This window comes from Polyodon spathula, chromosome 9, assembly GCF_017654505.1.
Source record: "Polyodon spathula isolate WHYD16114869_AA chromosome 9, ASM1765450v1, whole genome shotgun sequence".
Lineage (NCBI taxonomy): Eukaryota > Metazoa > Chordata > Actinopteri > Acipenseriformes > Polyodontidae > Polyodon > Polyodon spathula.
This window is the reverse complement of record NC_054542.1, coordinates 39820358-39843470: the sequence shown is the minus strand read 5'-3', so window position 1 is coordinate 39843470 and position 23113 is coordinate 39820358. Positions and strand designations below refer to the sequence as shown.

Genomic DNA, 23113 nt, shown 5'->3' with positions numbered 1-23113 from the left:
GATCTTAACTTTGTAGCTATTTCAATTGTGAGTGTAGTGGAAAAGAAGAACTCCCTTGACCCTACTGAAAGCCTGGACCCCTTAAAATTTAATGTGTATCGCAATGTTTCTATCCTGGTTAAATAAATACATTTGAAAGCATAATTGCATCAAAAAACTGTTTAGCACAGTGTTGTAGGGCAGAAGCACCGCTGCTGTAAATAGTGTGTGTGTGTGGGAATTTAAGGTTGGCAGGGATAAATCTGGCTTAACTCTGTCCCTGCCAGCAATCACAGATGTGGCCATTCCCCATGGTGGAGAGAGTAGGTGAATGTGAGTGTGACTCTGAGTGAAGGCTAATGCCCAGCCTATACCTCTTTGTTTAACCCCATTCCTGCCAACCTTGCATTCCCACACACACACATTTTTTAAATACTGATTTTGAGAGATTTTATTTACCCAGCGATATAAGAAATAAATCAAACTGTTAGATCTGTGAGAAGTTATGCATCGTTAACTGTCCAGTTGCTACTCACAGGCTCCCCTTATGGTTTTCTGGAAGTGTTGTAGCTGGGTAAAGCTTAACAAAATCCAGTATTGAAAAAAAGACCCTGTCTGATTTTTTTCTCTGTTTACATGAAATTATAGTTTTATCCCACGCTTGAAACATGTTATGGAGATTTGAAACATTCCTTCGGGAGCCACCAGTGCTGTTCCCATTGTTTATGTCACTGTCCTGTTTATTGTGTGTGTAATGTCACACCATACAGTAGGTGTGCAATGTCCCTTAGCCTCCAGCCTTGGACCTATAGTAACAACCTCCCAGATGTGTCATTATGTGAGCACAATGCACACGTGCTCTGCCATTAATGATTAAGTATCATACTAGCTGGGGTTGTCTCCAGTTTGCCAATATTTGAGTGTCCCTAACAAAATGCTGTATTAAAAACAATCTTATTAGTTTTCAGTGCCACATAAAGCTAATCTTTATTTATTTTGTATTTATTTTTTTAATAATTATGTTCTGTGCATTTTTTAAATTACATCTAAAACCAAGATAATTAATGTATTTTATATAAAGAAATGGTAATTAACATAATGAGATTCACTGTGTGAAATGTGGCATGCCAAGAAGAACAGGAATATTGGTTGAGCTCCTCATCTGCCTTTATAATTAATGATGCTATCCATGTTATTTTTTTTTCTTTCTTCCGTTTTAGTTGACTTTTTTATTTAAGCGATCAGCTTCCTGTATTAAAGCAAATGAATGCACCAGGGATTCCCGTCATTCTCTTTAGAATCTGACCACAGTAATTGCCTCTTAAACCAATCCATCAAACCTACATACAATTTCAATAATGGAATGAAAGTTATTGCAAACTGATGTAGTGGTCATAAATATGGAATTGTGTTACATTTACATATCATTCTTGTGTTTGTTTTACAGTAGTTTTCCATAAGAAATACACACATGTACATTTCTATTCAGTACATATGCAGTGTAAAATGAATTGAACTGCCCATAAATGTATCACTGCAAAAAAATTGATTCAACCGATGTCGTTAATTGCTTTAGTACTTGGTGGGTCCTCTCTTGTTCTTAGTCATCAATAGTATTAACATCAACAGTATGGTCGTCTTGTTCTAGTTGTGGTAGTAGCTGCAATAGATTGAGTCAAGAACATCCTAGACAGCCATTTAATAGTTAATATGTACTAATGAATTGAAAGAACTGAGTTCAGTGCTACTGTTTAAGAAGAACAGCTGTAATGCATAAACAAACAATACACCATGATAAGCACTTCTGGTCCTTAAAGAACAAAACATACAGTTCTAGACACTGTAAGCAGACCAATATTAATCGTCAGGAACTACATTAAAGTACCTGTGTTTGTATTGAAAACTTTATAGTCAAGGCAAATGTTTTATATTGTTTTGTGTGAACCTTTTATTTTGGCCCTCGTGCCACTTGATTTGTTCCTGTGTTTGTTTTATTTATTGTGTTAATAAAGTGGCTCAACAGTGCTAAACTGCTGCTTTCTTGAATCTGAGTCTCCTTTCCATCAGTAACAGTGACACTATCCTGTCATACTTGCCAGTTACACAGCACTTTGGCATACCAGAATCCACACTAATGACACCCCATTTATAAAGATGTAGCAGACTTTATATTGAAATATATCAAAATATATATTGCACCTTGAGAGACAGGATACAAAATGCAGACAGATGAAGCAAAAACCCATTTGAGGGGGATATAAGAGAAACAAAGGAATGTTGGTTCAAAACTGTAGGTCAAAGAACCCTTTAAAGATTGCCTAATTGATCTAAAGACTGACTGCAGAAATGTTGGAGACACAGTTGAAATAACTCAGACGAACACATTTCCAACCTTGAATCACTCAAGAAAAACTAAACAAAAACACTAGGGGGATAAATAATGAATAAGTTGTCAAGAAGGAGGAACAAAAAGAACATTAAATGAAGCACAAGGCAGGTAAATTGCTGACCATGAGACAATAATAACAATTCTACAAACATGTGAGGTGAGACCTTGGGCATGCACAAACTGCTTCTGACAAAAATAAATATCTAAGTGAAAAAATAAAGGACTTTGTCCTTGGCGTTTATATATAGAGACACATATATCCGTTATTCTTTTTGCCTGAGGTTTTGCAACTTTTTCTCTGATTCTTCTGTGTACAGTATGACTATTTCACATTCCAAAGCACATGGGGGAAAATGACACTTTTAAACATTATGTTGAATGAGAAAGTGGCCAGATATTGTCTTGTTTTTACTTGCGATAAGGGAAAATCACAGGTGATATATACAGACTTTGCAGTTACAAGGGTAAATGTGACAACTTGGCAGGAGGTTGTTGCTAAAGTATATGCAATTTCTTAATGCCACAGAACACCTGAGCAATTAAAAAATGAAAAAAAGAAAAATAAGTGGAGACATCTCCATAGGAGAGAGACAAAAAAAATGTGGCAGATGTGACAGCTTCTGTCCAAAAAACCCCCCAAAAAACAAGAAACGATCCCCCATATGAGAAGGAATACATCCATTGAGGAACTCAATCTTTGCCAGGAGCTATATCCCTCAAGAGAGACCTCGACAGATGAAACAAGTCACTGGGATGCATCATTAAGTGATTGCCTAGGCTTGGCTGTTTTAAAATGAGATCAGTTTGAATAGGGAAGTATTCATAGCACAAGTGTTGTTGCAAAATTCAAACAACTGTCATTGTAGTAGGGGGATAACAATTTATATGGCTGTCAACAGCTAAGGTGGCAGGACATTCCTATTGTATTGTGTCAAACTGGGTCCCAATTCTAAAACTGTAAAAATAGGAATAAGACATTTTTAAAAAAAGGCATTTTTTAAATAATCTGCCACAGTGGATGTTATCATCTGAATATCAAGATGTACTGTACAGCTGAGTAATAACATTGTCGTGTAGCATATTTCGAGGAGTGACATTTGTATTTGCCCCGGTTATTTTTGTTAAATACAGTTATCTTAAGTTAATGCGTCTGGTACCAATGAATGAATAAAAGAGATATAAGTAAGTGCATCATCTTGCGAATGACACTGGAAAGAAGGGAAACTAGTACAGATTAATCATAATGTAATAATAACGAGCCCTGTAAAACACAAATCATGTGTAGCACAGCTCAAATTTAATTAGAGATGTAATACATGGTAGGATTTTACATAAATAGACCCTTAGCAAGGAATGTGTATATATATATATATATATATATATATATATATATATATATATATATCTATATATATATATATATATGTGTGTGTGTGTGTATATATATGTATGTGTGTGTATATATATATATATATATATATATATATATATATATATATATATATATATATATGTACTATATATGTACATGACTATATAAACTGACTTCGATTGCGAACTCCAATTTTTCGTCAAAAACACTGTCAGATCTTCTGTGGGGTTAAATGTTTTCTGGGGAATGATTTCTGCCTCCAGTTACATCAGAAAGTTGGAAATCTGTATTTCTCATAGAATATCAGTGATGGTGCTTCCTACTATAAAGAAATTTTCGGCGATCCAGCCTGTAATACATCCAGTACATCTATGGAAGGGAACTAAAATTGAAGGCCACCTTCTGAGTTCAAAATCAAAAAACCTTAACAAAAAAATAATGTGTGCACACATCATAAAAAGGTAAGGAATCAAATGAATAAATAAACAAACAAATAACTTGAAGCTGCTGACTTTTTAATCAGTCATGAGAATGCTAGCCCTTGAATATAAATTATCAGTATATAGCGGGCACATTTCTAATTTCCTGTCCATTTTCTGTAATTTAACTGCTGAGGGATTATTGTTTTTCTTTTCTTTTTTTTTTATAATGGATGAAAAGTTACAGTAGGGAATGTATTAATAGCATACACATGCATTAGTTGCATGATGTGAGTACCAGTAACTCACAACCCTTAAAGCCCCCAGGTCATGTGTAACAATAAGAAATTGATTGTGATTGTGACACTTGTGATTATATATCCACCTGTTCCCACATGCTTTAGCATTTCAGGGTCTTTCAACCAAGGCCTTTGGTTTGTCACATTCTGCAATGGGCACCTGCTGCTTAACTGATGAATGTTGCTGCACAGAAAGTTGTAGATCAATTTCATGCCGACCCTAAGCCATTGACTGCATTTAAGCAGGTAAAGATGGATAAGTGATGTCGGAAAGAGAAGTAGTTTTTCATTAAGTGCAGTACCCCCTGTGGACCCAGGTCAGATGGTAACTGCTACACTAGTGTGTAGATTGCTTGGCCTTTTTTTTTATACTCATGTAACATACACTGTTTGGCTCTGTGAAACCACTTTGATCTTACTGCTTAAGATAGTTACCAAATGCCACAAAGAGAAGAAGCAAGAGAAAAGAAAACATATCTTGGTTATTTCATTAGAGAGATACAGCTGCTTTATTAGCGTTCCCCAAATGCTTATGCACCAGAACCTATGTGGATAGTAAAGTATTTAAATATGATCTGCTTTCCATCTATGGACAGATGCTCCTCTTACAAAGTCTCTTAATACATTAGTTGCTTATAATGTATAATGCATCTCGTACTAATGAATTCTAACTTTGAATTTATTTTCACTGCAGAGAATACTACAGAACTACACCGCTATGTTGTATTGCACTGAGATGAAAACCTATACTTTTATCAGAAGCTTAGTTGGAATCCTTTATAAACATGATATTAAATGTATGGTATTGTGTGCTGTGCATCTCAAGTTCAATTTATTCCCTATGGTACACTCAGAAATATGACCTGTCCCTCTAAATGTGAAGTTCTATTTCTAATATAATGTCAACATCAATTTATCTTCAGGGATACAATGTTGCCAAAGAATGAGGACAAAGCATTTTTGTTTTCTATACTTACTGATTACAAACTTGAGCAGATTTATGGAGTACTGTGTATCCCCTTTGAAGTACCTATAAAAAAGGCATGACAGAGGGGGGAATCTGATCAAACTATCTGATTGCTGTCAAGAGGACTTTTTACATCCTTTGAACAAACAGAAAGGGCTGAATAAATGTTTGGTTAATGCGTATTTTAAATATTATGAGCTTTCTGATGGCTTTGACAAGTATGCATGAAAACTTGCAAGAAGCAGTTTATTTGATATTGTTAACCATGGAGACATATATAATATTGTCTGCACTGCACATGTAAATGATGACTTTTCTGAAACAAAAAAGTACAATTAGAGCTTAACAAACATTTGTGGTGACATTTTGCCTGGGAATTTAATGAGCTAGATTATCAAAGCTAATTCCAAAGCGTGATATTTTCAGATAGTACAAACACATTCAATACAGTTACCAAATCAGAAATAAACAACTCAGACATGTAATTAAGAAGCAAGTCCAAGGTTTGTTTTAGAATAGTAAATGGTGTTTTTTTCTTTCAGGGTATATATATATATATATATATATATATATATATATATATATATATATATATATATATATGGGACTTTCTTGTGTTTTTGTAACATAAAACTATTAATGATATTTGACTGGCAAATTGTTGATATGTATGAAAAACATCTTCTGCATACAAAAATATGTACCTGAACTGTCAACATTTATTAGAGACACATCACTATTGCATACTGGTAGTGGAAATGAACCATGTCCTCAGAGAGACTCAAAAGGGCAATGTTTTCAATTTTCATACTTTCAGAGGTAGTGATCCTCTCAATAGAACATGCCAAATATGAAACTTACTTGATACTGAAAATCCATACTTTCAAATATCTGAAACCACAGCACCTTCCAGCAGTTTTTAAATTGGTTTCAAGGCTTGTCTGACAAAAAGGATTATACTGTATACCAAAAGTAATACAAGGTAGAAGGTTTGCTGTTCTTTTTTTATGTTCTGTCTAAAAATGAACCTAAATCTTTAGAGAGTTACTGTTCTGTATGTTGCTGCCTTTGTGATTTCTCAGTACCAGCGATACAGGTTTACTAGTTTTAGATGGGCAGTATTAGGATCTTCTAATGTTTTAAACAAGCATGCCAGTGATGGCTCTAAATACACTATGAAATAGTATAGCATGATGACCTACAGCCACATCGTGCACATGTAGATATATTTGATATACATATAGACAGACATATACTGCAGATTCTAATAATAACATGCTAAAGATTACAAAATCAGGGTTCATCTCAATTAAAGTGACACACAGACAGGCAGGCAAAGTGTGCTGTAGGTGAATTGATGGGTGCAAAACTCTACAGTGAAACATACTTTTATGACCATGCAGACACTGGGACATGCTTACAGTGTTGATTGTCCTCTTAATATACTAAAAAAAAAAGTAATCAACCATGTATCGTGACACATTGACTCTTGTCTTCACAGCACCCTTGACAGACAAGCCTCCCAAGGTCCTGTTTCCATCAGAAAACAGAATGAATGTGTTGGAGGTACAGATTGGTAAGTGCACTGCTTTCATTTATTCACATGCCATTATAACCACACGCTTAGGTCTTATATTCATATACTAGTTCATGTAGTCGCTAAAATACAAAATCTGAATTGTCAAATCACGGTAATATTAAATAATAAAGAAGTGACAACCAGACTTTCAATAGTTATTTTTATTACCTTTGATTGTCACAAATATTATCAGTGGTCCTCATTTTCTCATGCTGAAGATCGTTTAGTTCTTTTGCTTGTGTAATAGTTTTATTTGAAATATGATAACATTTCAAAGATAATGTTGTAGAGGTAAACATTGCGTTAATTTGCTTTTTGGTACCAAATCACTTCCTGCTTTGCACTGTAGCTCAATTGTGATGTTGCATGTTATGTGACCTACCACACAGGAAGGGAACAGATACCAGGAAGAAAGAGTTAGAGTTGCATGTAAGCTACAGCTGTACTTGAGAAATCTTTTTATCTTGAATAAAGTACAGTAATCCGTAGCATATGCACCCGTCACTTATCCTCCCTAACCGTTTATACACTATGATCAATCTCTTCTGCAACGTTAGTTTATTATTGAACAGAGAAGGTTAGTTCAGAGATTGTAGATGCTACTGAAGTTTGCTTCAAGCGCTGTCATTGCTGGTAGTGTCACATGAGCTGTTCCGTGTGTTGATATGTAAATAAACCCAATTCGCGTAAACAAGGGATCTGTGGGAAACACCCAAATAAAAGATGGATCTCAGAAGAATAATTGTATGAATATAGTAAGTGTTACAAAAAACAGGATTCCTGTATCCACCATTACTCTTCTCCCACCACAGTCTAACATGACGGATTACTGTATATACAAAATCAAGAACCAAAATATCTTTAACATAAGAAAATGTGAGATAAATAAAATATACATTTTAAAACCTTAATTAACATTCCTTTAAAAACTTAGTTATTAATGTTTTTTTTGATAAAGCAGTGTTGTAATAAAGCAAAAAAAAGACTTACAGCAGTAAAAATATACTGTAAATATGAAGAAATTTAAGAAGGTTGAAGATTTATTGATGAAGTCAATGCTGCATAGAACACAATTCAATTTTTGTTGTCTTACAAGTGCTTTGCAAAAGATTCAGCAATGAATACAACTGCTGTATAGGTCAACATAACCACTAAGAATAATAGCAATAGGGCTAAAATAATTCAGTTTAATTTGAAGCTTTTTACCCTTGAATGTATTTACATTGTAAACCGCTGATAATTTAAGTTTCATTGGGATTGGATGACCTTGGATGCTTCAAAGTTACTTGTTTCTTGGCACACATTGTGCGCACATGCTGTATTCATGTTATGAATGGTAAATAGGAGAAGGGACGTCAGTTACTAGGTGACCGATTGTTTGTTTGACCAACTGGATAATATGCAAGATTGGCACCTTTTATTGAAGGCTGTATTTAATCTTTCATGTTAGCTTTTGCTCCAGATGTGTACTCGGTATAGTGATGGATCTGCTCAAGCATGAATGGCAGCTTTCAATGATGGAAGAATCTGTCTTTTGTGGGTAGTTGATTCACTTCTTCTGGTGTGGTGCTTGAAATCTCCAGTTCTAATGAGCCACTGAAAGTGAAGCCCATATCGCAAGACTGTTGATTCGACTAGATGAGCTACAGTAGTATGCGTAATCAGTAGGTACACAATTCTGTAGCTGCAAACACTCTTATAACCTTTTATATTAGAAAGCTGTTCAGTAAAACAACGTTATAGTCAGTTTAATTTAACCAATTCCATGTCTTTTGAAACAAAATGAATTGACAAAATGAAACAGTATGAATTAGACAAACGATGAGTTATTAAGATTCAGGGTATGTGAAAAAGTAAGTGAACCCCTGGTTTTACCAACTCAGTTAAGGGGATAATTAGAATCAGGTGTTTAAATAATTAGGTACATCTTCAGGGTTGGGTTTGGGAGGACCATCCCTCTATAAAGATCAGATACTTTGAGTTTGGTCTTCAGCATACAGGTGTGTGGAAACACGTCAACCCACAATCAAAAGAAATCTCTGATAACCTCAGAAAAACAGTTTTTGATGCTCATCAGTCTAGAAAGGGTTACAAAACCATTTCTAAGGATTTGGGGCTCCACCAATCCACTGTCAGACAAATGGAGACAGTTCAAGACCACAGTCACTCTAGCCTAGGTAGAACTTTTTGGCCTCAATGAGAAAAGTTATGTTTGGTGAAAACCAGACACTGTGTTTGAACAGAAGAACCTCATCCCAACCATTAAGCATGGTGGTGGGAGTGTGATGGTTTGGGGCTGCTTTGCTGCCTCAGGACTTGGTCGGCTTGCCTTCATTGACACAACCATGACTTATGCATTGTATGAGAAGATTCTAGAGGAGAATGTCAGGCCATCCGTTCATGGGCCAAAGCTGAACCGAAAGTGGGTCATGCAGCAAGACAATAATCCTAAACATACAGGTAGAGCTACAAAAGAATGGCTGCAGAAGAAGAAATTCTGCAGTCAAAGTCTGGACCTAAACCTCATCGAAATGTTGTGGCAGGACCTAAAGTAAGCTGTCCATGCAAGGAAGCCCTCAAATGTCACAGAGTTGAAGCAGTTCTGTAAGGAGGAATGGGCCAAAATTCCTTAAAACCAACGTGAGAGACTGGGTTGCCAGTTCACGTTGTTGATGTGGAAAAATACTGGGACTGTTACTTTAATACAAGAACAGAAAATGGGTAGGAGTGAGTTAAACAACCACGTTTAACAAAAAAGGACTTCTGTACCGTGTACTTAATTTCTTAATAAATACCTTGCAATGCTTTCCTAGTCACCAGAAAGAAAATTAATGAACAGCTGTGCCCACATAGTGCAATTTTCAATTCGATCATTTCACCTGCAAATTACTTGACACGCAGGTTGTCTGAGATGGCTTGAAGAGATACAGTTCCATGGCAGGGATTCGTTCTAATTAGCATTTTTGTATCTGTGCTTGCAAATTTGAATGAGTTAAATAAAAATCAACAAAGTTTCATGAGGTTCAGTAGTGGACATGTTTGTTGAGAGCTGCATGTTTGGCTGAAAATGGTCATAAAAACATAGCTATTCTGGCACTGTAGTTCATGGGACAGGACAGAACTGATTAGCCTCCAAGGTTGGGAAGAACCCGTTACTTCTCCCAGGGGGAACCTCAGGGAAAATTGAAGAGAGTTAGGATAATATTGTCCGGGGGTCCCCTCTGGCTTGCGGAGAACCTTCCTGGTGGAGGATGAAGCCGGCATGGCTGGGCCTGTAAAGTTGAGAAGTGAGCTTCACTTGCTCCCAGAGGAAGACCTTTGCAGAGGTGGAGCAGCATTTGTGGAAGAGAGAGGGAGGATGGAGGACATGAAAAACACAGTAACTTGTGAGTTTTATATGCCTTGCAGATTTCAAAGATTTATTTAGTGGCATTGTATCTGCAGTATGTATTCGTTTTATGGTAAACAAAGGTTCCACAGCCTTTTTACTTGTCCAGGCAGTTTGCTGAAATATAATCATGTTCTCAGGGGAACAATGTGTTGCGTTTCATATATTATTTTTTTTAAATAAATACATTCCTAGACATGAACATACAGAAATATTTATTTTGTTTTAAAATAGTCAGCTTTAGGACCAAGATGTAAAAATTATCATTACCTGAAATAGAAAGAACCCTACCAAGGATGGCCACTGGCTGGAACCCTGTACAATATGTGAATCTGTGCCCTCCTGATTCTCTTTAAAGCCACTGAACACAGCTAACTCATTATATTGGAAATACATGATACTGCTGCTTAACTTCAGAAAAACGAATTGAAATTGTGGCTCATATCAACATCACTTTTGTCTTTTGCTTAGTCAGGGTTATTTGGAAGGAGAGTTTGTACTTTAATCACACTGTTTATTTTGAATATAGGTTAGTATGTCCAGTTTGACCCTGTTTCTTTTAATAGAAGAGTGTTTCTCCTGCACACTTTGTATGTCATCCAGTTTATATAAAAATACAATGATATTAAGCTGTTTTTTTTTTTTTTTCCCATCCTTTACGTGCATAAATAAAAAAAATGTCTGAAAAAGGTCACAAGGTGAGTTTGTCAAGACAATGTAGTCTATCAGATACGTGTGGACTGCGGGGGCTTTTGATATCACGGTGGTCACTGGCAAGTCTCTGACATTATTGTGCACATTAAATTAACGCTCGCAATGCATGTGGCGTGCATGATATGGTATGTAAATTAGCCAAATACCTTGCACGTAAATGAATGCGTTCTCTGTTAGTAAATGGGGAAGTGAGTTTAGCTTTATCGCGCACATTAGGCTCACTACTTTACATGTGCGCGAACTCCAAATTTAGTGCCCTAATGTAAATGAGGCAAATTATTATTACCACAGTAAGTTAAGTACCAAAAATGTCTCTTTACAATACATTTTCGGCCAGTCGTTAAGAAAAAAATTATAAATCCCCTGCAAATTTGAGAGGTTCTACTGCTTGAGAAAAAAAGAAGCCAAGTGATATTTTTTTTTTTTAGTAAAAAATAATACAGATGGTTAAAATAAATACCAAATGGTTAAATACCAAATTCTTTTTTTTTTTAAATAAGGAAAATAAAACTCTCTGCTAGAAAGTTGAATGTACAAACAGACAAATAGTGGTTTTAACTGTTGTAATCCACTTATTTTTATTTAGAAATCTAAGTTAAATCAGAATAAGATGAAAGGAAAATGTGGTGGAAGGTTAGATTCATCTGTGGGTACTGAACAATTGTGTCTTGATTAATAATACAAAATCACTCCAACATAGATTACATCTACGCATTACCTTAGGGTAGGATTGTTCAATAAATACAGTTAGCAAATTGTCTAGAGGCATAGTTTGAATTTATGTGCTTAAATTAACATTTTGTTAACTCATGTTTTTGACATCTTTGCTAATGTGTGGTGTTTGTTGGGAGGGTTTACTTCCATTTTAGCAGTATGATTAAATAGCACCAGTATCATAGATCATGTGGTGTTGCTGTATTTTTAATGGCGTCTACCCCTAAATGGATTCATTATTTTTAGCACTGGGAATTGCAGCTCAACTTTTATACCTTCTTTCCAAAATGCACTCTCATTCACTAGCAGTACTTAAAACACTATGTTATAGCTGAGCCAGACACTTAGCCATAGGATGTGACGTCAAGACCCACTACAAACTGACATTTCCTGTATACACTTCTCATGGGCCTTGGGAAGTCGTGAAGACAGTGTTCTTCATATACTGCCCTTTTTAGTTGTTATTAGTGTTTAGCAATTGGACAGCTTTTAACATTGACACTAGTACATGAGATAATTAAAGGCAGGTGGTGCGCATACTGTTAACATTTCATGTACTGTAATATCCAGTGCATGAGGTTTTTATTTGTGTATTTATTTGTATTCTCTAAATGACTTAGTACTGACTACACATTTGTTAACTGCATCTCTGTAGAAGCATTTGCACACATATATAAGCATACATTGAATTACGGGTCCTTTAGTCTTTTTGCTTGTTTTAAATTGCTCTACGCATACATGCCTCTACTATTATCCTGCAAAAATTAAGAAAGAAAAAAGAGGTTCAATGTCATGTATAATTGTATCAAAATGATGTATAAAACATATTTTCTAATGAACACAAAAAAGACCATACATGTTGCATGAGAATTTGTAGGAGCCCTCACCCTGCAGTATAGATGAGGTACTGCATACGATGGCAATACATCAGGCTGTAGCTGCTCATACAAAACAGCCTGGCCCTTTTGCACGGTGTTTAAGAACTTGACCAGTATGTGGGGTATCAGGTTTTCATGCCACCTCTGCCTGTGCATTGAGTTACATTCATTATACATGTGAGAGAACACAACAATTGTGGTGATTCAAAAATAACTCTAAGGACGTTAATTATTTTGAAATCAGTGCAATAAAGATTTCTTATGGCCCAAAGTGAATGTCAGAGTTTATTTATACCATGCCCTGCAGTTTATCACTATGGTGGTGTCTCACAAAGAGAAACCAGGCATATGATAAGCAGAGCACTGCATTCTAGGCTGTGTTTAGCATCTTAAACATGTTACCACATAAAAGGGAATGCATGGCAAGGATGACTAAAGGGAAACTTTAAAACTATTTGAGCAATTATATTTGTGTATACATGTCATCACCAGTTCCATGTTTCTTTGTTTTACTTTGCTAATATTAGATAGGAGGAGTAGCTGTCAATTATTAGTCAACACTAAAAGTCTATTATTCTTACACACCGTACATATACAATAGTCTTGGGTAGTCAATCTCTAGATAGTAAGCTCTAATTTTAGAAACTAGCAGAATAAATAGAATAATTAATACATATAATGGAGAATATACTAGGAGTACGTTGGACTGCATTTGTTGCTTTACTTGTTTATTTTCTTCACAGCAAAATGTGACATTTTGTTCTTTTATTTCTTTTACCATCCTTATAAGTACCAATTCACAAACAGCAAAATAACCTTTGTTCTTGAAGTCTTAAACAGCATTGCTTTCAGTTTGGCATTTAGGCTCTGCCTACCCAACCACAAAGGGAAATCTCAACAGAAAACGATAACAGCAATCAATTTTCTTGAATAATTTCAAGTTTTCATAAAGGGTAGACTGTCGTGGATATGTTTTACATGAAAGACAACAAAGTGCTGAAATAGAAGCAATTAGCTGGATCTCTACACAGGTAATATAGTCTGTCTCTGCATGAAATTCAGCTTCTGAACTGCATGTAAATCACATTTGTGGATGGAACTGCAGCAGTACAACAATTCAGTCCACTGCTGGTTGATCTAAGGTTCAGAGCCACATGATTTATGGTCATTGTTGCCACTAGTCATACAGTTACAATATTATACAGTAGTTGCAGTTAGAACTGTGAGCTGCAAGGGAATATTTCCCCTGCCTAATGTTGATTAAAGCCCATCTTGAAAGAACCCTTATGCTGAAGAGGAGGTCTTGCTGAAATGAAGTCAGTCTGTTTTTAAAATCCCTTGAGAATGTATTTCAGAGTACAGAAGAAAGGTAGCAAATGAATATATTTGAAAACAGGAACTGGTATACAATGTGTCGTGCATATATAAATAAGAACTATTACATCAGAGCTGTGACTTTAACTTCTCTTTGCATTATGCTTTTCAATACAAAATTATTAATGAAGTGATTTTGTGTGATTTTCTAAGCCACCAAAAGCCAAGGTTGTAAATCATTTTGTCATATCCAGGTGGCCAAAAGCATTTTGGGTAATATTAGATTGTTTAACTTGTCACTGGGGCAGGCCATTGGTTTGCCTGTTTCTTGGCAGCCATTTTAATACTGTAAAATTTGAGTCTAGGCTCGGTGTATAGCCACTACATAAAGGCCTTGGCTGGGGTTGCAGTGAAATAAAGCAAAATGTTTAACTGCATGAATCTTTTCCATTAATCACATTGTTGACAGAGAGGGTCTGTACAGTGATGAATTGCTTTACATCGGTGAAACACAGTGCTAATACATCACAGGAAGCCTTTACCATATTCACTGCACAAAGAGGAAACATCCCAGAGCTGCTTTGCACAGAAGGAAAGAACTAGTCAGTTGTTTTTCACCAAAAGTTTTAAATTAATTCTCAGAAAGTATCCTGGATGATATAAAGTAAAGACTAAAGCTAAGGTTTACAATTTTAGAAAAGCAAACTATGAAGGCATGAAACAGAGACTAACAGAAGTAGATTGGAGTAAAATAGAGAAAACACCCACAGAAGAAGGATGGTTGTTCTTCAAAAACGTAGTACTAGAGGCGCAAAACAATTATATCCCTAAAGTAGACAAATCTAAATGTAAAACTAAATTGCCAAAATGGTTTAATAGATCAATTAAAAAAAATATTCAGCGAAAAAAGGCACTTTACAGAGCGTTAAAAAAGGACCAAAAAGAAAGTACACAGAAAGAGTACACAGAACTGCAAATGCAAGTCAAAAAGGAAGTTAGAAAGGCCAAGAGAGAAATAGAAATGAACATTGCTAAAGAAGCTAAAACCGATTCCAAAATGTTTTTCCAATATTACAACAGCAAGAGAACATTCAAAGAGGAGATTAAATGTTTAAGAGATACAAATGGCAAAATCATAGAGGAAGAAAAAAAAATAGCAAATATGTTAAATGATTACTTTTCACAAGTTTTTACAAAGGAAGATACTGACAACATGCCCCACATGTCATCCAGTTCCTATCCAGTTTTAAATAACTTTAGCATAACTGAGGCAGAAGTGTTAAAGGGACTAGGAGCTCTTAAAATAAACAAATCCCCTGGGCCGGATGAGATCCTCCCAGTAGTACTCAAAGAAATGAAAGAAGTAATTTACAAACCGCTAACCAAGATCATGCAGCAGTCTCTTGACACAGGGGTGGTACCGACAGACTGGAAAATTGCAAACGTAATACCGATCCACAAAAAGGGAAACAAAACTGAACCAGGTAACTACAGACCAGTAAGCCTGACTTCTATTATATGCAAACTTATGGAAACTATAATAAGATCCAAAATGGAAAATTACCTATATGGTAACAGGGTACTGGGAGACAGTCAACATGGTTTTAGGAAAGGGAGATCGTGCCTAACTAACTTGCTTGATTTTTTTGAGGATGCAACATCGATAATGGATAATTGCAAAGCATATGACATGGTTTATTTAGATTTCCAGAAAGCTTTTGACAAAGTCCCGCACAAAAGATTAATTCTCAAACTGAACGCAGTTGGGATTCAAGGAAACACATGTACATGGATTAGGGAGTGGTTAACATGTAGAAAACAGAAAGTACTGATTAGAGGAAAAACCTCAGAATGGAGTGTGGTAACCAGCGGTGTACCACAGGGATCAGTATTAGGTCCTCTGCTATTCCTAATCTACATTAATGATTTAGATTCTGGTATAGTAAGCAAACTTGTTAAATTTGCAGACGACACAAAAGTAGGAGGAGTGGCAAACACTGTTGCAGCAGCAAAGGTCATTCAAAATGATCTAGACAAGATTCAGAACTGGGCAGATACATGGCAAATGACATTTAATAGAGAAAAGTGTAAGGTACTGCACGCAGGAAATAAAAATGTACATTATAAATATCATATGGGAGATATTGAAATTGGAGAAGGAATCTATGAAAAAGACCTAGGAGTTTTTGTTGACTCAGAAATGTCTTCATCTAGGCAATGTGGGGAAGCTATAAAAAAGGCTAACAAGATACTCGGATACATTGTGAAAAGTGTTGAATTTAAATCAAGGGAAGTAATGTTAAAACTGTACAATGCACTTGTAAGACCTCATCTTGAATATTGTGTGCAGTTCTGGTCACCTCGCTATAAAAAAGATATTGCTGCTCTAGAAAGAGTGCAAAGAAGAGCGACCAGAATTATTCCGGGCTTAAAAGGCATGTCATATGCAGACAGGCTAAAAGAATTGAATCTGTTCAGTCTTGAACAAAGAAGACTACGTGGCGACCTAATTCAAGCATTCAAAATTCTAAAAGGTATTGACAGTGTCGACACAAGGGACTTTTTCAGCCTGAAAAAAGAAACAAGGACCAGGGGTCACAAATGGAGTTTAGAAAAAGGGGCATTCAGAACAGAAAATAGGAGACACTTTTTTACACAGAGAATTGTGAGGGTCTGGAATCAACTCCCCAGTAATGTTGTTGAAGCTGACACCCTGGGATCCTTCAAGAAGCTGCTTGATGAGATTTTGGGATCAATAAGCTACTAACAACCAAACGAGCAAGATGGGCCGAATGGCCTCCTCTCGTTTGTAAACTTTCTTATGTTCTTATGTTCTTATATGTAAGTACCAGCAAACCTTACACATCAAACTGACCACCGAATATTTATTCCAACTCTTCGTAGATCAGTCTGAATAGTAATTCAGACTGTCATTAGTGTGTATCGCCACCATGGGCAGCCCGGATAACAATGTCTCAACATGACAAATCACCACAGCTTCTAAATTGTTCTGAAGAGAAATCTTTAGCAAAGGTCACCAGAATGCTGGTAACTTGTACAGCACCTGCCAACAGAGTATCTACTGTCAACCTGTCAGAATGTCATTCCCATTGGTATGGAATCTGAAACAGGGAAGTGCAGCTTCTATATAGTACGTGCATGCTGTGCGCACAGAAATCAGTCATGTGAGGGACATCCCATTTACACACATCACAGGTACTTCTCATTTTCTTTTGTCCAGCTGTATACCGTATTCAGCAATGTGTATTTATTTATTTCAATCCATGTTAAATCTTGCAGCAAATAATTTGTTTACAAAAGCTGAATAACACACTGCTACCATATTTGCTTAATCAGCCTCTTCCTAATTATACCCTGCCCTGCTACCAATTATCACCACCCAGTTATCATCAACTGACATTTCCTTGGCACAAGGTCATTAAAAATGATACACATAGTAATCTAAGGGACTCTTTTTTGTGTTTGTTTTTTTATGCAATAAAAGTACAGGGTAATAATTTAAATATGTAAATGTTAGTCCCTGATAATAGGAGTTCCAGTCAAATGCTTAATCATTAGTAATACAGCCACAGCTGCATGCCTTGCACTAAAACACAACAACAAAATCAAGTACGAGATCCCTCTTGCGAAAAATATGTGCTTATTTATAAAAACAACAATACAAATCCATACATGTAAAGCTTAACCAATATGTCATCTATTACTTACGCATGACTGCAGTTAATAAGGATTTGAAATATTAAATTATCTTATGACAGCTTTTTAAAAGAACAAATCTTGTGATATATCAGGTCACCATAACCCCTGGATGTGGTTAGATGATGTCAAGTGTTTTGCTCTGTTACCAACACATCTTTAAAAAGAAAAGTGTTCAGTGTGTACTGGGTGCAGCTTCAAAGAATACATAAATAAAATAAAATATATACGTCTCCTTTGTCAAAACCCCCTAATCTTCTTGTCCCCCATGGGTTTCACACACATTTTCAATACTGGATTGCTCATTCGCTCAGACACCTTGTATTATTGTTTAGTCAGGCTTGATTCTATAAACATCTTCATCCTCAAACTAGACCAGATTTATTTTTTTTTATTTATTTTTTTTTTACATTCTTTCTGACTGAAAAAAGGTAAATACGCTTCAATACTTAATTTTTTCCTTACAACAACGAAATATTTGGAAACGTAGGAAATTTCAAAAGGAATATAATTATATAACCTTTAAAGGACTGCGAGATCCCTATGAAATTGAGCTTGTAAGTATTTTAAAATTTTCTTACAACCCCTAATAAAGATTTACCACGGTATGTGTTTTTACAGTTTTACTATGCTTTTCCCATGGTTATACTTGGCATTTACCATATGTTGCCATGTTATGTATGCTTTAATGCACCTTGCAGTAATTTACAATGCTTATCAATGCTTTACCATACTTTCACTGTGCTTTAACACAGTTTGCTATGATCTTACTATAGTAAACTTTTATAAGGGACTGCTAATAACTACTAAACCATTTCAGCCTTCACCTTTACATTTTAATTATCAAAACTCCTTGGGCAAAACAGTACCCTTCACCTCTGACCTCTAAAGGTTTTATGACATTTCTTCTGTCTTAGTGTTTGGTACATAGGTGTGTGTGACAAAGTGGTTAATAATGTGCAGGTGAGCAAAGAACAGACAGACAATTGTAATTGATTGTAAATGCTTGTAATTAATACAGTGGCGTGTATTACTTACATTTATAATCCCTGGGCTGGTCCCGAAATAATAGTCCTGTTCTTGTATCCCCACATTAAACACAAAACACATACACAAGTCTGTTTAGTGCATGAATTAGTGATTGAGGTACAATACAGTTTACAGTGGAGTGCTGTCCCGGGTTTGTGCTGGCCTCTGGCGACAGCTCCAGAGTGTGTTAGCCGTTTAGTGATTACAAACAATAGACAGAACAAAACAAACGCTCCCAATTATTCCCCACACCAAACTGGTCCTTCCAGGCCACTTATTAATAACCACAAACGAAGGAGCAGATACATTGCCTCGCCCCCTTTTAACCATCACTTGTGACCCCTTGGTAAACGATTGCAGATTCCTTTAACCCTCAGAACGAAGTGTCAGTTGACGTAGTCAAGGTATTCTGTTCCCGTTACTTAGCACCCTCACAGGTTGAGAGGGAGATTTACCACCAATAATCACTGTCTTTCTGTCTCAGTTTGTCATTTGATTTTCTTAGTAAGGTTCAATGTTATTCACAGGGAATACCATTTCCAGGCTATGGCTTTTTAGGATAACTGCGCAAGTTTTAAATTTAGGCACTCTAATCCAAAAGAGTTTTCTTTTTTTTTTTTTTTTGTATTATAATTGCCTTATAATCTATACAGGTATGTTTTGCCCTTTTCAGTCTGGTGAACATTTTATACCAACGAAAAAAAAAAAAGGAAACAAGAAGGCACACAAGCTAATTGTGGATTTTGTTTTAAATGTCACATTACCAGAAGCATATAGTGCGTGCCAGGTTTCAGATTAAAGCTGGAAATCAATATTATATTATTTCTGTCAATTAGACCATGATTATTCTCCTTGTGTCTCCTCTTTATCTTTCTTCAGCTTGCTCTGCAGAGAATACAAGAGTCTGAGCAAAACATTAATTTAAAATCCAGAGGCTGAATGCAATATTAATATGTCTTACCTGCAGTTATTACAGATGAAAGTGGATAAGAAAATGCACATAGTCACCAACGTCTAATTCCCTTGCACAGCAAGACATCAATACAAATTACGACTACCACACATAGACAGTTTTTTTACACAATGGATTTTTGAAATATGGATTTATAAAAACTAAAATGATGGTTGTTGGTTAAATTGCCTAGTAGAAGTAATGAAAAAAAGAGTAGTTTAGATGAAATTTGAGTTGATATTTTGGTAGAAAATAACGCTAAATAGTACAATATAATATAATTTAAAGCCTTTGTCAGCCCCAAAAACAGAGACGTGCTTTCTTTTTTTATTGCTGGATACTGCTAAAAATACAGGTACAGTATAATCAAGTTTATTTTGTATTAAATTTCAACAAACCCTGTACATACCAATCATTGTCAGTCTTGTCGGCAAAGAAATACCGCACACTGAAGTATTATTTAACCATTTTATTTCTTTGATTGGTGTTTAGGTACCAAACGCTGATTGCATGCTGCATGAGATATGCACGTGCGTCAGTGGTTCATTGCATTACGCTATTATTAATGTATTTTTAAAATGTATTCGATTTTATAAATGCGATGTACTGTTAAAACATCAAAACATGTCTCAAAATTCAGCATGACATCGTATTGAATACGTTTTAGAGGTGTCTTGAGTTAGTATTTACATGCAGGGCAGCTGAAGATTTAATTACTTCCAGATTGGCTAAAAAATCTATGCGCAGTGAAGCATAGAAATATTTCGGTTTTGAGGTGGCTGATGATAGAACAGTAAAACAACATAACAAGACCTTGTTTTTCTTCATGGATATTGTGAAGCAAAGCACCACTTAAGCTATTGCTTCTCATATGTAAATATCTGTCAACGGCTATATATGTATATATGTTTGATACTGCAAGTGGGTTATTATATTTCTCTGTGTTTTGGAAGACATCGATATCAAAATGTGTGCACAGTATCAATATACAATTTTCATATCGTTGCCCACCAGTAGTTTTAATACACTTCTAATATATTTTTACATGTCACACAATGCCCTAAGGTGGACACGTTTTGTAAGTGCAACAAGGATCTCACAGTCAAAACTGCATTTTATGTGCACACGTTTGGTAAATTTATTGGGCGGGTGTGAACAGGGTGGCTGTAGGGGTGCCGTCAAGCCAGAAAGAATCACACAAGCAGACAGGCAGTGCTGGGGTGAAAACTGAGACGCTGCGGCGCTCAGTGCACTTATTGCAAAATAAAAAGTTTAAACAGACAAAACACTTTGTAAAATAAAACGACGCGTTGGCCAAAACAGACAAACAAAACTGACTAACACTAAACAAACAGAGGATGAATAGACAAACAAACATGGCGAGTCAAAAACAAACATGTCATGCTGGTTCCTTCCAGCACAAAATAGCAATTGTTATTTACTTTTTACTTTTAATCTCTTTTACCTTCTCTCTCCCGTTCTCTACTCAGCGAACACCCAACCCTGAGTGAGTAAAATGTGCATCTATATATATACTGTTGTGCCGGGATTCAGTTACTAATTAATTATTCACTTGAATCCCGGCACGTGAACTAATTTGTGCAACTCCTGTGCCTAAATACAACTATATATTTTAAATCACTCATGCTACACAGACCCATTTATATCCTGTGCACCAATACCTATACACCAACATTAACATACCACACGCAACACATAACACACAATCCACACATGGGCGGGGCACTTTGCCACGGTGGGTTTATTAACTGACAAAAACATTCAATCTTAATACTTTGAATACATTCAAGTGGTACAGCTCCACTGTATCATTTTTCTGGTTTTCAGAATGTTGGAAGTTGGAAAATGTGATGTTATGGGTGAGTTGGTGCTAACTTCAGTCAGCATCTGATATGTACATTTTAAAATGTTGGCATTTATTGAAAGTGCCAGCATGAAAGTTAAAATTAAAAATATATTAAACAAGTTAATATATTTTCAGTTTAATTGTCAAGAACTCTGTCTTTGCTTTCAAATATAGTGCTAATGACTGTGTTTGGATATGTGCAGCAGCTTTGTATAGGGCTTGTAGTAGAAGTTGTCTGGGACCTGTGATATTGCAATTTAAATGCAGGAACTGATGTCATTTATTCATTTCTACTTCCTGTACTCTTCCATTCATTCCATGAAGAGCAAGATACCAGTACAGCATTTTTTTCCAAATATCTGTAAAAGAATATTTATACTAGCCAGGGATACAAGGAGAGCAATAAGGAACAAGAGAGGAGACACCTAGTTCAATGTTCGTAATGACAAAATCAAACATCACAGTACTTGATGTCGTCCGTCCCCGTCCCCGTCCCCCCGGCCCTTCCAGAATTAAATTCATATAGTGGAGATCTCTATGTCCACTGGTATGTTGCACATATATGATTAGCTTGAGAACCGCTCAATTATGATGTAACTTTTCTTACCACAATATCTCGGTCTCTGGCCACTGATTGGTTGAACTGCTTGTCCAAGTCAGGATGAACTTCGTTCACAGTACTGACACCGGATTGGCTTGTGAAGTAGTTGCTTACATTATTTTTGCCATACTGTATGTGAGCTTAATAGAATTTAAAGAAAAATGTTGAACTGTGCTTTGTAATACCGTATTAGATCTGTTCAAGACTTGAGGATCAACCATGATAAATGTATAGAAGTAAAGCTTTTAATGACAATACATTGTACACTAGCACTTGAATTAAAACCAACTTTTACAACATAACTTTGCTCTTATGAATGTACAGTACAAGAAGCACGTTCCAGCAATATCAAGTGAAGGCATTTTCCCTTTTGATATGATACGATAATGCATACTTCAGGCTAAATCCCATTAGCAACTTGAATTATGTTCTAGTTTTCCCTAGTTAGTTTAGAGGACTTTTGACATTAAACATTTATGGTGGAATGTAAATTAGCTCAGATCTTATTTTAAAAACACAGTTCATACATATAACATAAGGCACAGTGAACAATCTCTGCGTTGGAGTTTTAAAAATGTGGAATATCATTTGAACAACAACAGAAAAAAAAGCCTTAAAAAACACACGTGCTGGATATCTTTCTAGAACTGTCTTCTTAAATTGATTTGCATGTGAGCACAGGAACCAGTGTTTGCTATAAGACTTCTACGTGCTAAATCCTCCAAAGGTGTTCTGTTTCATCATATTCAGTTTACTCTAGGTTTAATGCACCATAATTCTTGTGTAATACACAACACTGCAATGGAGAGACAACAAATTAGTTCCTTGCAAAGGCTCAATGTGAAAATGAAATCCATTGTAGTCGTTTTGCATGCATTATATTTAGGGCTTCTGTTTCTCAGGTTTTGTTAATTGTATTTTTCGGTGCTTATTTT

The 23113-nt window shown here is 35.8% G+C and overlaps 1 protein-coding gene across 1 annotated transcript in view; it reads left to right on the top strand.

Moving 5' to 3' along the window:
* The window catches only part of LOC121321095 (interleukin-1 receptor accessory protein-like 1), a 203406-nt gene that overhangs the window by 76826 nt on the left and 103467 nt on the right, over positions 1 to 23113 (top strand). The window contains exons 4-5 of the mRNA XM_041260002.1: positions 6927 to 7001; positions 9318 to 9464. Of these exons, the coding sequence (XP_041115936.1) occupies positions 6927 to 7001; positions 9318 to 9464 (222 nt within the window). The remainder of the gene's footprint in view (positions 1 to 6926; positions 7002 to 9317; positions 9465 to 23113) is intronic.